The sequence below is a fragment of the Sitophilus oryzae genome, unplaced genomic scaffold, assembly GCF_002938485.1.
Source record: "Sitophilus oryzae breed Bouriz unplaced genomic scaffold, Soryzae_2.0 scaffold_130_pilon_pilon, whole genome shotgun sequence".
NCBI classification, from domain to species: domain Eukaryota; kingdom Metazoa; phylum Arthropoda; class Insecta; order Coleoptera; family Curculionidae; genus Sitophilus; species Sitophilus oryzae.
Genome location: NW_022145960.1, coordinates 1,514,160 through 1,528,373, shown reverse-complemented (window position 1 = coordinate 1,528,373; position 14,214 = coordinate 1,514,160). Strand labels below are relative to the sequence as shown.

The window sequence follows — 14,214 nt, the reverse complement described above, 5'->3', positions numbered from 1 at the left end:
ACAATAGCTTATTTTGCCAAAATCAAGCCAAATTTGCTGACAACTATATATTGGGACAGCACAACAAGAAATTTGTTTAATACGGAGTTACATTACCTTTCGCCTTAACAACTGCCTGAACTCTTAATGGCATTGTATTTACCAAAGATTGGCACTTTAGAGGAGAAAAATGATCCTAAATTTCCTGCAGTTTTGTCTGCAAATCAAAAATTGTTCGTTGAGGGTGGGATGGGTTTCTTAGGATAGAAAAACCTCTACAAACTCTGTGCAAAAGTTCATACTCCTAGTACAGATATTATTTTTTTTGTATAATTACACCCCCTTAGGAGCCGAATTAAAAAAATACTTAGTAGTGCCCATCTTAGAGAACGAATTATTATTCTCCGTATTTACTCCAGTTTCCTAATACTATTTAATTTTTTATTGGAACAGAAGTATATTAGCAGGTACAAAAAAAAAATAAAAATCTTAAATTTTATTTTCATAGTTACGTTTTTATAGCCTTAGGTTGCCTCATGTACTAACGACTACGAAATATATAATCAATATATATTTCTTTAAATATCGAGAAACAAAATATATTTTGACAACACCGTACGAAATATCGCCGAGCGTAGTCCTCAAAATTTAAAATATTAACATTTTCAGGCTTCGATTATGTTCAAAAGCGCCACCGTGTGACAAATCACTAAATCTTCCACAAGAGCGTTCTTAAAATTATAATATTCTTTGGTACTAGTCAATATTTCCAATATTTCTAGTAAGGAGAATAGAATTGGAGGTAGCACTGGCCAATAGGAAAACGTTATGCTCATGCGATTAAAAGTGCGAATATTTCCACCTATCAGGTTGACTGAATTCGGGAGGACATGGTTTATTTGTCCGGCGTTGCCGACTTGTCCGAAGCTACCGATTTTGCCTTTTATTGTCCGCGTTCCCTCTGCTGTTTCATATGCGTTTCTCAGATAATATTTTGTTAGTCAACGATTTTGATTATGATGTTGAGATTTGTGAAGAAACGTGTCCAATATACCGCGGACAAAGAACTACTGCGTATTTTTTGAATCAAAAGAAGTTCATTAGACACAATTTATCTATATACAAAAGTGTATCGTTTGTCCGTTACAGGGCATCAAACTTTTAAAAAACACATGATTTTTAAGATCTTTTAAGAACCAATTTGAATGATATTTGGGGGGTGCCTATGTTTTGCTGTAACGGTCAAACGAAGCACTTTTGTATAGAGGTAAATTGTGTCCAATAAACTTATTTTGATTCCAAAAATACGCAGTAGTTCTATGTCCACGGGATATTGGGACACCCTGTTTAATTCATTAAAATATGGTATACTAATAGATTAATAGCGTACCTTCTCTGTATTCGCCATCACCGCTGATGTCTCTTCGGCGTGGTCTTCTTTCTTCCTGTTCAAACCCTCTGAGATAAGAAGGCACATCGCTATTCGAATTGTAGTTTGATGTCGATGTTGAAGTATGGCGTAGGTGAGTATCACTTCTACAAAGAAAAATGAAATATTCGTAAAATTATATAGTAATAAGGTATGTGAACCAAATGAAATCCAAACTTAATATAATTATTGTAGTATAATTTTTTCACACCAAGGTAATTCAATGAAACAGGTTATCTCCTAACTAAAACTATATATGAAATTCATTTTCAAATCTTTCAATCATCCAGAATTACAAAAAATTTCGTATATATGATCTGGCCAGCTAACACGTGTGTAATGATAAAATAAATATGAGAAATGCTAACTTACCGATATGGACTAGAACCTGTTTTTGTCGTTGATCTGGATGTAGTACTAGAAGTAGATATTCCTATGTTTCGTCTGTTTGGGTCCAAACTTGAGTGGTACGCCAAAGCAGAACGCTAAAACATTAATATGATAAAAATGCCTACAAATAATTATAATAAGCTTACAGAATGAGTTGTTATATTTTGGCTACTGGTACTTGGCACTCCAACAACAGACTGAGTATCTAATAACGGCACTTTCTTGCCCATACAGCGCATAAACGTTCTTAAAAGATTCTGACGCACTCTATTATTGGCGAAACAATATCCCGCCAATGAAAAAGCTGCGTGTATCAGGACAGCAAAGGATAGAGCAGGCATAAGTAATGGATGACGTTCAGATGCTCCTAACAATGCCAAAACCCAGGTTGCACCGAGCAACGGTAACGCTATAACAGAAACCCATAGCAGGGTTCTCAGATTTCCAAAACCGAGAACGTGGTCTTGTAGCGTAAAAGCTGCTCGAATCGATAACACTAAGATAACCAAGTTGATAAAAGTGAGTAGGCAGATTGGACCAACTAAACTCCATATAACACTTTTCATAGAGATACCCAACAGCTGAAAAATTAGTAAAATTAATTGGTTTGTCTAAAATATTCATAAAAATCTTACAAGTAATAATTTCCATACTGATGTGCTCTGACGCCTACGGACAGAGCCACGACTATTGCAGGTCCCACATAACCAATACTGTAATAAAACTTCATTGGTCCATGGTTAATGTCTCTCATTTCTGTCAGCATCCTATACAAATGCACTGCATCTACCAACATCCACGAGAACGAGGCAAGCCATAAATAATGTAAACCGATAGCAACTAATTTGCATGAAAACTGAAAAAAAACGATAATAAAATGTATTTTAATGTTTAAAGCTTCATTTCAGAACCTTGAAATTAGTGGTTTTCGATTATACTTTTTACTTAAAAATTTACGATTATTCAGAATCTAAAAAATACAACTAAAAGTAATAGAATATCGTAGCAACAGCTTGCGGTAGTTAGTTGTATCCACAGAGAAAGCCTAATAAAAAAATTAGCTTATAAAAAAATAAACTTTTATTTTTAGCCACAATTTGTCTTGACGGAAGATAATCAAATGCCAAATGATATTACTCTGCATATTTTGAAGAATAAAGCCTGAATAATTAAGCCTGATCTTCATGCATCCGTTATCCGACGATACGATGATACGATATTAATTTTATGGGTTGGATTTAAAGACTTCGATTGATTAGAAAATTACACTTTTTAAATTTATAGCATTTTCATACCTCCGTTTATCATATATACGATTTGCTTGTGATTGGTGTCATTTTATATTTTCATATCCATAACGATTTCGCTGTTTTACTTATATTTTTATTAAGCTTAGATTAAATATGCCAAAAAAGTGTCACAACGTCCGTTATCGTACGAAAAGTTAAATTTATTTTTAACTTTCTCCGTTGACGTTTGGAGTACAAAATTTAAGGACGAAAAGTGGCGCGAAAAAGCTATAACCGATTAGAGCGCCGTCGGACCATTATATCAACGGATAGCGGATGCATGAGCAGCTTTAAACTTGATTTTCATGCATCCGTTAAGCTTGGATTTTCATGCATCCGTTGTCCGACGATACGTTGATACGATATTAATTTCATTGGTAGAATTTAAAGACTTTGATTGGTTGAAAATAACGCAGTTTTAAATTTATTGCATTTTCATGCCTCCGTTTATCGGATATACAGTGGTGGCCAAAAGTATGGAAACTTTTTAATTTGTCATTTATGCTGAGAAATTAAAATATGAAATAAAACGACTTATATAATCGTGACCTACAAATAATTTCCTACAAAACCTAATACATTTAAATAAAAAATTACAGCTATCAAAAAATATATAAAAAATTATGAATATTTTCTTGGTCAAAAGTATGGAAACTTAAGAAGAATGTTTATTAAAATTCAAGATAATATAAAAATTACTAATATTTAGTGGAATATCCCTTTGAATTAATTACTTCTCTACTGGAAATGGCCGCCCATTCAGTTTTTAGCACTTCCCATAATTCATTTTTATTTGAAATAGAATGGCTTCGAATTTTGCTATCCAAATGGTCCCATAAATTTTCTATGGGGTTAGGATCTGGAGACTGTGAGGGCCAATCCATTAGTGGAACATTATGTTCATTTAACCAATTTTGAACAAACCGAGATTTGTGCTTGGGATCATTGTCTTGCTGGAACAACCATCTGAGTGGCATTTCTTCATCAGTATGAGGCAGCATATTATTCTCCAATATGTCTTTGTACAAAAAACGGTCATTATCCCATCAATTTTAACAAGAGGACCAACACCTGAGCGAGAAAAACACCCCCATACCATTATACTCCCACCCCCATGTTTTACTGTGGGCATCTGGTACTTATGGCTGTACCGTGTACCTTTTGGTCTTCGGACATAACGTCTCCCGTCACTACCAAACAGTTGAAACTTACTTTCGTCGCTAAACAGTACAGTATTCCATTTCTGATAAGACCAGGTGAGATGATCTTGAGCAAATTTAAAGCGGGCCATCCTATTTTTCTTTGATATTAGTGGTTTCTTCACCGCAACTCTTCCAAAAAGTCCCATGTCATCCAACCTTCTTCTCACCGTGCGTGCAGACACCGATATTCCCCTTTCACCCATTTCTCGAGAAATGTCTGTGGATGTTTTTCTTGGATCTCCCATTGATATTCTCTTCATTACTTTCATTGTCCTGTTGCACAACTTTCTTGGTCTTCCTGACTTAAAAGCTGTTGAAACGTTCCCTGTTTTATTAAATTTACGAATTATTTTCGAAACGGTGCTTTTTAAAATGTTTAAATTTTTACTTATTTGAATTTGTTTATAACCGCTCTTGTATAATTCAACTATTTTATTTTTTAAATCCGTAGATAAATATTTAGACTTGGGCATGATGTTTATATTTATCTGAAGCAAATCATACCGTTTATCAGCTTAAACTAAATAATTTTAATGTATTTATTTATGATTTCCATACTTTTGGCCACAAGAAATCTATTGTTCTCCTACAAAAATTGCTAAACAGATTTTTTTCGCTGTGTAATTTTTGGAATACTTTTATTTGCTGATAAGCTGTTCATTTATATTCCAGAGAGTTTAAGCATAGCAATATTTTCTGTGATATTTTAAAAAGTAAAAAGTTTCCATACTTTTGGCCACCACTGTACGTTGGTGTTATTTTATATTTTCGTTTCCATAACGATTTTGCTATTTTACTTATATTTTTATTAAGGTTAGATTAAATTTGTCAAAAAATTGTCAAAACGTCCGTTATCGTATGAACGGGTCCGTTGACGCGTTGAAGTAAAATATTTACGGATGAAAAGTGGCGCGAAAACGCTATGACCAATCACCACCGTCGGACCATCGTATCAACGTATAACGGATTCATGAAAATCAAGCTTTTTCGTTGATACGATGGTCCGACGGCCCTCTGATTGGCCACAGCGGTTTCGCGCCACTTTTCATGCGCAAATTTTTTTATTCCAGCCGTTTTGACACTTTTGACAAATTTAATCTAACCTTAATAAAAATATAAGTATAACAGCAAAATCATTATGGAAATGAAAATATAAAATTACACCAATCACAAGCAATTCGTATATCCGATAAACGGAGACATGAAAAGCCAATAAATACAGGGTGGCGGCCCTCATACGACGCGGAGGCTCCAAGGAGAACGACAGTATTGAAATTAAATTTAGTGAACATATGTAGATTAATTCAGAGCATTTTTTAAAAATATATAAAGTTCTATAGGGTGTCCCCAAAAAAAGTTACACATCAAGTTGTGTTTTTTGTAATGGAACAATATATATAGTAATTGATTATTGGATTACAAGAGAAAAATAAAGGTGAGTATTATTAGGGAAGTATATGACTGAAATGTAAAGTTTTTAACTTGTTTAACATTTTCTAAAAATGAAGAACAATTTTTAAATTTCAATAAAAGCTACCTAAATTGAAATTTACCAGGTATGGCCTAATATATAGTTAAAATAACTATTGTACTATAAATCAAATTAAAACCTGGCCCAAAAAGTTATACAGGGTGAGGCACCCACATCACAACCTTTAAACGCCAGTTACTCCTTTAATTTAAATGGAACACCCAGTATATTGTTCCAATATTTAATAGAAAATTCATGTCTCTTCAAAATACTATTAAGATTGCCTACCCCTCAAACAACGATTTTCCAAGATACTTTCATTTTTATGATTTAGTGTGAGTAAATCTTTATTATTTGATAAAATCTTTTTTTTTATGGAGGGGAAAATCTTCAAAAGACACCCGATGTTGGATGGTCGTGAGCAGTGTGGGGTTTGCTAAAATCTAGGTGGCTGTGATCTGTGAAATGTCTGACGTTACTTTAACATAGCTGTCTAATTAGTTCAACTTTAGCAGCTAGTTATCATTTTGTGTTATCATTATGTGATGTTTTTGTGTTTTAAGATAAAACAAAAAAAACTAAGAAATTTTACGAAAATGAAAACTTATCCTACATTAGAGAGAATTAATATGATTCTATTAGTTGGTGAATGGAGTGTGCATATTGTCGACCACATATTGTTGTTGTTTTTCGAAATAGAATTCCACGTATGCGTTTTAACATGAAAAGATCTTTTGAAAAGAGAATTATTTTATATCAGTAAACAGAAAAAGAAGCATTTTAAGCAGTTGATTTCATCTAGTTAATTTTTGTTACATAATTATAGGTTTATATGTAGTTTTAATTATGTGATAAGCAAAATATGTTTTAATTATTTTATTATCTTTTTATTACAATATTTTACCCTATATCCTTTAATTTTTGTTAAACTAACACAGTCATTTAATTTTTTTTTCAAATAGTAAAGATCTACTGACGCAAAATCATAGAAATAAAAAAAATCTAGGGAAATCCTTGTTTGAGGGGTAGGCAACCTTAATAATATTTTGAAGATATATAAGTAGTGATGAGTGAAATATCGGTAACTGTGACTTTGTCACTGATATTCTATAATCACAGTCACGGCCTGTGACTGATTTGAAAATAAACGGTGACTTGCTAAAGCGTGACGATTACAGTTAATTGTGATTTCTCTGGTAACGAGAAAATACTTCACAGAGCGGGACGTCGCGCGTCGCGAACGCAGCTGCCGATGGCGCCGGTCGTGACTCAGTTCACAGTCACGAGTCACGACGTACGTCTCATAGGATAGATATCTGACAAAGTGATCTAAAGACAGTGACTGTTAGAAGTGATTTAATATTTTATGTATTTTATATTTTATTACTATTTTTTATCACTACGAATCGGTTTGGTTCCTTTTTAGTTTAGCAGGTTTTTTTAAAGCCAAACATAAAGTTTTACCTTTATACTGTTTATTTTTTTTAGAAACTTCATTTTTTATATATTTCGTTTATTTTAATACAAAGTGTTATGAGCATATTGCATATTTTATTCTTTTCCCGTTGGTTTCTTTTAATAAAAAAATTGTTTTATTTTTATTTTTTAATATACCTTTTACCCACTGTTTAGTGTTTTCTATTTCAGCGGCCTTGGATAAAGGACAAATAAAAATTAGTATAACAATAACAACAGAATCGCATCATTCGTATCGTATCTTATATTTTAGCCGTGATTGTGCTTTCGGATTCATAATCATAAAGTCGCAGTCACAGTTAAGAGTCACAGATAATACAAAGTCGCTGTCACAGGGAAGCCTGTGAACAGAAAATCACGGTTTGGCTCATCACTATATATAAGTTCTCCATTGAACACCAGAATAATATACTGGGTTTTCCATTTAAAATAAAGGAGTAATTTGCTTTTAAAAGTGACCAATGTTCAATATTAGCTTTGTCTCACCCTGTATAACTTTTCTTGTCAAATTTTAATTTGGTTTAACATACTATGGTTATATTAAATAAATATCAGGCTATATAAGGTAGATTACAATTTAGATAGCTGTTATTTTATTCTTCGTTTTCACAAAATGTTAAATAGGTCAAAATCTTTACATTTTAGCCATATGCTTCTTTAATAAAACTCACCTTTATTTTTTTCCTAGAATCCGAAAATCTATTAATATATAGAGTGTTCAATTACAAAAAAATACAACTTTGAGGCGTAACTTTTTTAGGGAAAACCCTGTAGAACTCTAATATTTAAAAAAATGCTCTAAATTAACCTACAACTGCTCCCAAAATTTCATTTTGATATAAATTACCGTTCGCCTTGGAGCCTCCGAGTCGTTTGAGAAGTGCCACCCTGTATAAAAACTGCGTAATTTTCTAACCAATAGAAGTTTTTAAATTCAATCAATAAAATTAATATCGTATCATCGTATCGTCGGATAACGAATGCATGAAAATCAGTCTTAACTAGGTGAAAAAGTTAAAAGTTTGTTAACTTTTTCTACTAATTGAAAATTACTACAATTTTGACTTCTGAATGCTTATATTGAAATTAGAGAAACAAACTTCTATGCTAATTGAAACCACTAATTTATTCCACTAATTTTGAGATTCGGAACGAAGCTTAAGTCTTATGGAATAAAATAAAAAAAAAATAGAAGAGTATTACCTCGATTGATACCATAGCTTTTCTTGCTTTCAAAACGACAAAATACAACAATTCGGCGAGAAAAACGCAAAGAACTAAGTTTTTTCTTATAGTGTTCGAGTTCGTCTGCAAGCCCCTGATCAGAGCCAGTATTAAATAAGTTCCCAGTAAGAGGGGCAAGGATATTGAAAAACAGCTATAACTTGAAATGTCTTCCAGTAATGACGGCTCCGGAATGTACTAAAAAAAGACTTTAGTTAAGCATTAAAGTATTTTAAAATTAAAATACATAAATAGCTAAACTACAATAATTATACTTTAAAATTAACGCATTAAAAACTAACTATAGACTTCCTTATAGCACCTATCAATACTTTTATTTTCATATTTCTTTACTAATTTTATGTTAGGTTTATTTAAAAAAAATATTAAAAAAAAATCTGAAAAAGTATTAGGTTCGCATTTTAATTAGTAAATCAGAATTTAATCATATAAAAAAGGTCGAAACAAAAACTCTTTAACGGACGAAGAAAATGTTAATTGAAATTAAATAGGCTACATAAAAACCGTGATGAGAGACAGAGTGCAGCTTTTAACCAACAATTATTAAGCTATTAAACTATTATACCAGAAAAGTGGCGCTCTGGCTACATATTTGCGACGATGATAGGCTTTTATAATTAAAACTACTTTAAAACGGAAACGGACTGACGTAAATAGAAGAGAAAAGCTAAAAAAAGTGATGCGACTTTTGAAAATAGGCTTTTATATGGCAATATTGGAAAAATACTAAAATTGAAATATCAGTTAATTCTTTCTTAATAGCCGTGCTAATTTTAAAACAGCGGTTGAAATAATCTGTTGTTCGAATAAAAGGCGTCAAAGACGGCTTGGGAATGACATGATGATTAGGGAGGTCAATCTCTAGCGGCAATGGCTGGAAATTTATAAGTACTAAGTCTTATTAACAATAAGTATTTTAAATAATTAATTATTTTGTTGTGTTGTGTTTTTCATGTCTAATTGTCGCCATGTGAGATAGTTTGTATCTACTATTATCTCTATTTAATTTCTCTAGTTAATATAATATAAATATCTCTATTTAATCTAATGAATCTTTTGGTTTTTGATAAAATAAGTAATAGTCCAGGAGGCAGTGAATTTTTTTGTACTTATTTTCCCAGTGGGTGAATATACCGGGTGCATCTGAAAAGTGGCTCACCCCTATAACTTCTATTTTTTCAGATATAAAAAAAGGAGATTTGATATGTTAGAATATAACATAAATTTGGCTTGATTGACGTTTTCAATTGTTTTTTGTCACTTCCTGTTTCACCGGAAATGACTGCAACTTTTGATTTTTAAATGACACCCGCGGTATATTTTCACTTTATTCGATAGAAAATTCGAATTTTCGAAAATATATTCATAGATAGAAAACATTCTGAATAGAATGGAATATCATATGTCAACTTTTGACATTTTCGTTTAGAAAAGATCGAATTCCAAAAATAAAAAAATGTTTTTCGTGTCTGGTCCTGGGCCTATGTTGGGATTTGGCTAGGGGTGGGCCACTTTTAACACGCACCCGGTATAATAGTTTATTCGGATGTGACATTAGCCTGGCGGCATCTTGAAAATTGCAAAAGTTACAAAATTTTGAAAACTGACTTGAAAATTTATCACATAATAAATAATACTATAATATCATAGAATATACACTTCTGGCTCTCATTTACAATCACAAAAGCCCCGCCAGACTTACAAGTCAGGTAGTTAAATGGGGAGAGGCAGCAATACGTGCGTATTTAGGCAACGACCAAAAATATTAAAACACGGGTACCGACGCAGGAAATTTTTGGCACTCCGCAATTTTATTTCATGATTTTCAATACAACAAAATCGAGAAACATTACTCTTTATTTTAAAAATCGCTCTCGCTCCATCAATTCAAACACATTCACATGATGACAACTTTAGGACAAGTGACCTTGGTTTTTTTTGCTATAACTCAAAAACTAAAGGAGATCAAAATAAAACCAAGAGATCGAATTTGAGGGGAATTACATTTTCTACAACATACCACTATCTCGTATCTCTGACAGTTACAAAGTTGGCGAATGAAGTTTTTTTCATGACGGACGGACGATATTTTGACATTTTGCTAAAATCATATTTTTTGGATTCCTGGGGTCTCAAAACGTTGAAATAAGTGCTTAACGCAGCCATAGTCAAATTTCGCCCTAGACTAATACTTTTCTTATCATAAATTATGAAAAGTAAAAACATGTAGAGATGACAACAATCACCTGTATAATTGAACATTTTGAATTGAGCGTGCCTGACGAGCGTTGAACGAGTCTGACAAAGCTTTCGGGATGTTCCACATTAGCTAGACTATATTTGTAGCTGTGATGTGGAGATAAACTATCATCTAACAAATTTTTAGGGCTGCAATGGTTTGAAAAAGAGCAATGGTTTCAATAATTCTGATCTAATTTTTCACCTGCCAGACATATTACTCATTCTTTCAGATCAGCCAGATTTTTTTCTTAACTGCACAACGTCTCTCACTAATAGAACTATTTTTATCGCTAGAAAAAAAGTGCAGTATATTTTTTGTACTTTCTGACGCATTTTCCGCTTCAACCCATCGCAAACAATATACATATACAAGAAATTTGCTTAGAATAACATACCGAATAATTCTATCGGTATTTGTTGACTGTGAAAATAAGTACCGAAAATCTTCACTGCCTCCTAGACTATAAGAAAACATTTGACAAGCATTTAAATAAAATAACATAAATCCACTGTCCCTGTCATATATTCTCTCGTTGTACGCATTACATAGTTCTGTATAAAATACGTCATTTTACGTTTCTGTAAATGTTGATGTATATTTTACGATTCTGATTGCATTTATATTATTAATGTAGTATACATACCTCTAAATCGACAACGTCTACTAAGACGGCAAAAGTTGTTAAATGATTGCAACTACAATTTATTACTATAGAATTTTCGTTTATAGTATCAAACCAATTTTCATCCAATTCCGTGCGGCAACCAACTCTTGACCATTCTCCAAAGCTGAAACAGTTATTTTATATACTTCTGATAATGAAAAAAAAATTCTGGCTTGTAACTAAATCAAATTTCATGGTTATACAGGGTGCCCCAATATACCGTGAACATACAACTGCTACGTATTTTTGGAATAAAAATAAGTTAATTGGACAAAATTTACCTCAATACAAAAGTGCTTCGTTTGTCCGTTAGGGGGCATCAAATTTTAAAAAAATAAACATATTTCTTCAGATATTTTAAGAACTATTATTCCGATCTGAATGAGATTTTGGGTGTTTATGTTTCACTAAGTGCTTTAAAATTTGACTTTCACAAAAATCAAGAAAAAGTACATGAAGGGTAAATACTACTCCCACCCCTACATAAATTTTAGTATAAATATTATGTAATATGGTCTTTCTAGTAATTACTACATTGTTTGTCATGTTGTAAAAACGCAACCGCGCATACTTTTTTAGGAAAAAAATTATTTTCTCAAAGCTGACTTACCAAAAAATATTTTTTGTCATATCAAACTATGGAGACGCATAAAATCTATTATGCTCTAATAATCTAGTTAGTGAAAATACGGAATTTTATGTTGTATCACAAATTAAATTTGACAATAAGCTTCATAAAAAGCTTAAAGAAAGAATAAATTTTAAATTAATTCACGATCGGGTTTATTTTTGACTGATACCTTCTAACGGACAAACGAAGCACTTTAGTATAAAGGTAAATTATGTGCAATTACCTTATTTTGATTAAAAAAGTACTACTTAGTTGTTCTATGTCCACGGAATACTGGAACTCCCTGAATATTTTGTAGGGTTGCTTTGTAAGAATAAATTTTCCAAATTTTTTTTTCTCAAAAACTATGCCATGTGGTGTTTTTTTTACAAGAGACAAAAAATGTAGCAAATACTAGAGGGACCATTTGTACTAAAATTTATGTAGGGGTGGGGGTAGTTTTGACTCTTCCCGTACTTTTTCTTGTTTTTTGAGAAAGTCAAATGTTAAAGCACTTAGCAAAACATAGACATGCAAAATCTCATTCAAATCGGAATAACGGTTCTTAAAATATCATAAAAAATGTGTTTTTTTAAGTTTTATGCCCTCTAGCGGACAAACCAAGCACTTTTGTATAGAGGTAAATTGTGTCCAATGAACTTAAGTTTATTCCAAAAATACGTAGTAGTTCTATCTCCACGGAATATTGGGACACCCTCTATATATTTTTAAATATTTGGAAGATAAATACATGATGATTTGGAATTTTGTGGTATCAATTAATAATTAATAAACATTTCCAATACACTTACCCTCGGGTTGTTGACCAATGAACGCATTGTGGATTAGATCTTTCATTAAAAATTGTATTGTTGGAACTTAACCAAATCTGCAGTCTCACTGGCACCTTCAATGGAACTCCTGATAAATTCCTATACAAAAGTTTTCTTCTCACATCTCTATCCCGACGTATCCTCGCACGCAAATAATGAGCATCATTTTCGTGTATTTTGACTTCCGGGTCCGGAAATACCTTTTTGGTCCATTTTTCATCGGGCAGAGTAATATCCGAGAACTTTATGTTATCAAAATTCACGTCATTTTGTGTGGACGACTCTATCGCGTCAATATACTCGGGTACTAACACACCAATCGATATCAATGGTGAACCAATTGTAATATCAACACCCCATCGTCTAACCACTGATTCGTCATATAGTTTAGGTAAAAGACTCCCAGCTTGCTTGTATTGAATATAACTAACAATCGCACCATCTCCTGGTAGACTGTGTTTGGTAATTATTTCCCCTTGTTCTAACGGTTTGATTCCAAGCAAAGTCATTGGTATGAACACCTTGGTGTTTTGGTCGAATTTGGTTTTATCTAAGAGGTAGTTGTTGTACTTTGGAAAACCTACTAGAGGTCCTTGAATTTGAACTTTGCTTTCTTGTAGAAATTGAGATGTATCGGGCAGAACTACGCTTTCAGTTGTATAAGACTGCATTCCAGGAGAGACTGGAATAGTTAATTCTGGTTCATAACCATAGAGTGACTCCGGAGTTACAATATCTAAGCCTAGTACTAAAACAAAAATATAAGTTAGTTATAAAAAACAAAAAATATATATTCTTTTCTAACGTCACAAAAGTATTAATTTTTGCGACGTGACTGACAATATAAAAAAGTCATTTTAACGCCTAGGCATAAAAGTAAAGCACTTTTACGCCAATTTATGCTTAGTACGAAAATATATTATTAAACATAAAGTGTCAAATTCAACGAGCGTAACTATAGTTCTCGATATACAGGGTCCGGCAATAGTGCGTCGGGCATCTGTAGCTCCTGTAATAAAAAGTGCAAACCTAAAGTATGTATTAGGATGTATTTCAGAAAAATACTTTAACCTCTACAGGGTGGCCCAAAAAAGTGTGAGTGGGTCGGGATGATTTTTTTAAATGGAACACACTGTATATTATTGCATTTTTTACCTCCTTTTTGATCACTTTACATAATCCTAAGATATTATTAAATATGTTTGGATAGTTTCGAAGATATTAATAAATAAATAAAAAAAAAACTTTTTTCAGCCTTTTTAAAAAAATTATTAAACATACAAGAAATGTCCTCAAATCAAAAATATATTAGGTATTTACTGTAGTGGGTATGTACTTATTTTGCTGCAAATATTCTAATCTTAAACCATACAGGGTGTTCAAA

The 14,214-nt window shown here is 32.3% G+C and overlaps 1 protein-coding gene across 5 annotated transcripts in view; it reads right to left on the bottom strand.

Annotated features, from left to right (window-relative positions):
- Positions 1–14,214, bottom strand: part of LOC115874979 (protocadherin-like wing polarity protein stan) — a 273,618-nt gene that overhangs the window by 25,035 nt on the left and 234,369 nt on the right. For all 5 annotated transcript variants that reach the window (XM_030890292.1, XM_030890290.1, XM_030890294.1 and 2 more), the window contains 4 exons: positions 12,810–13,578; positions 11,367–11,511; positions 8,440–8,658; positions 2,434–2,654 (listed from right to left, as the gene is read on the bottom strand). In XM_030890292.1, the coding sequence (XP_030746152.1) occupies positions 2,434–2,654; positions 8,440–8,658; positions 11,367–11,511; positions 12,810–13,578 (1,354 nt within the window). The remainder of the gene's footprint in view (positions 1–2,433; positions 2,655–8,439; positions 8,659–11,366; positions 11,512–12,809; positions 13,579–14,214) is intronic.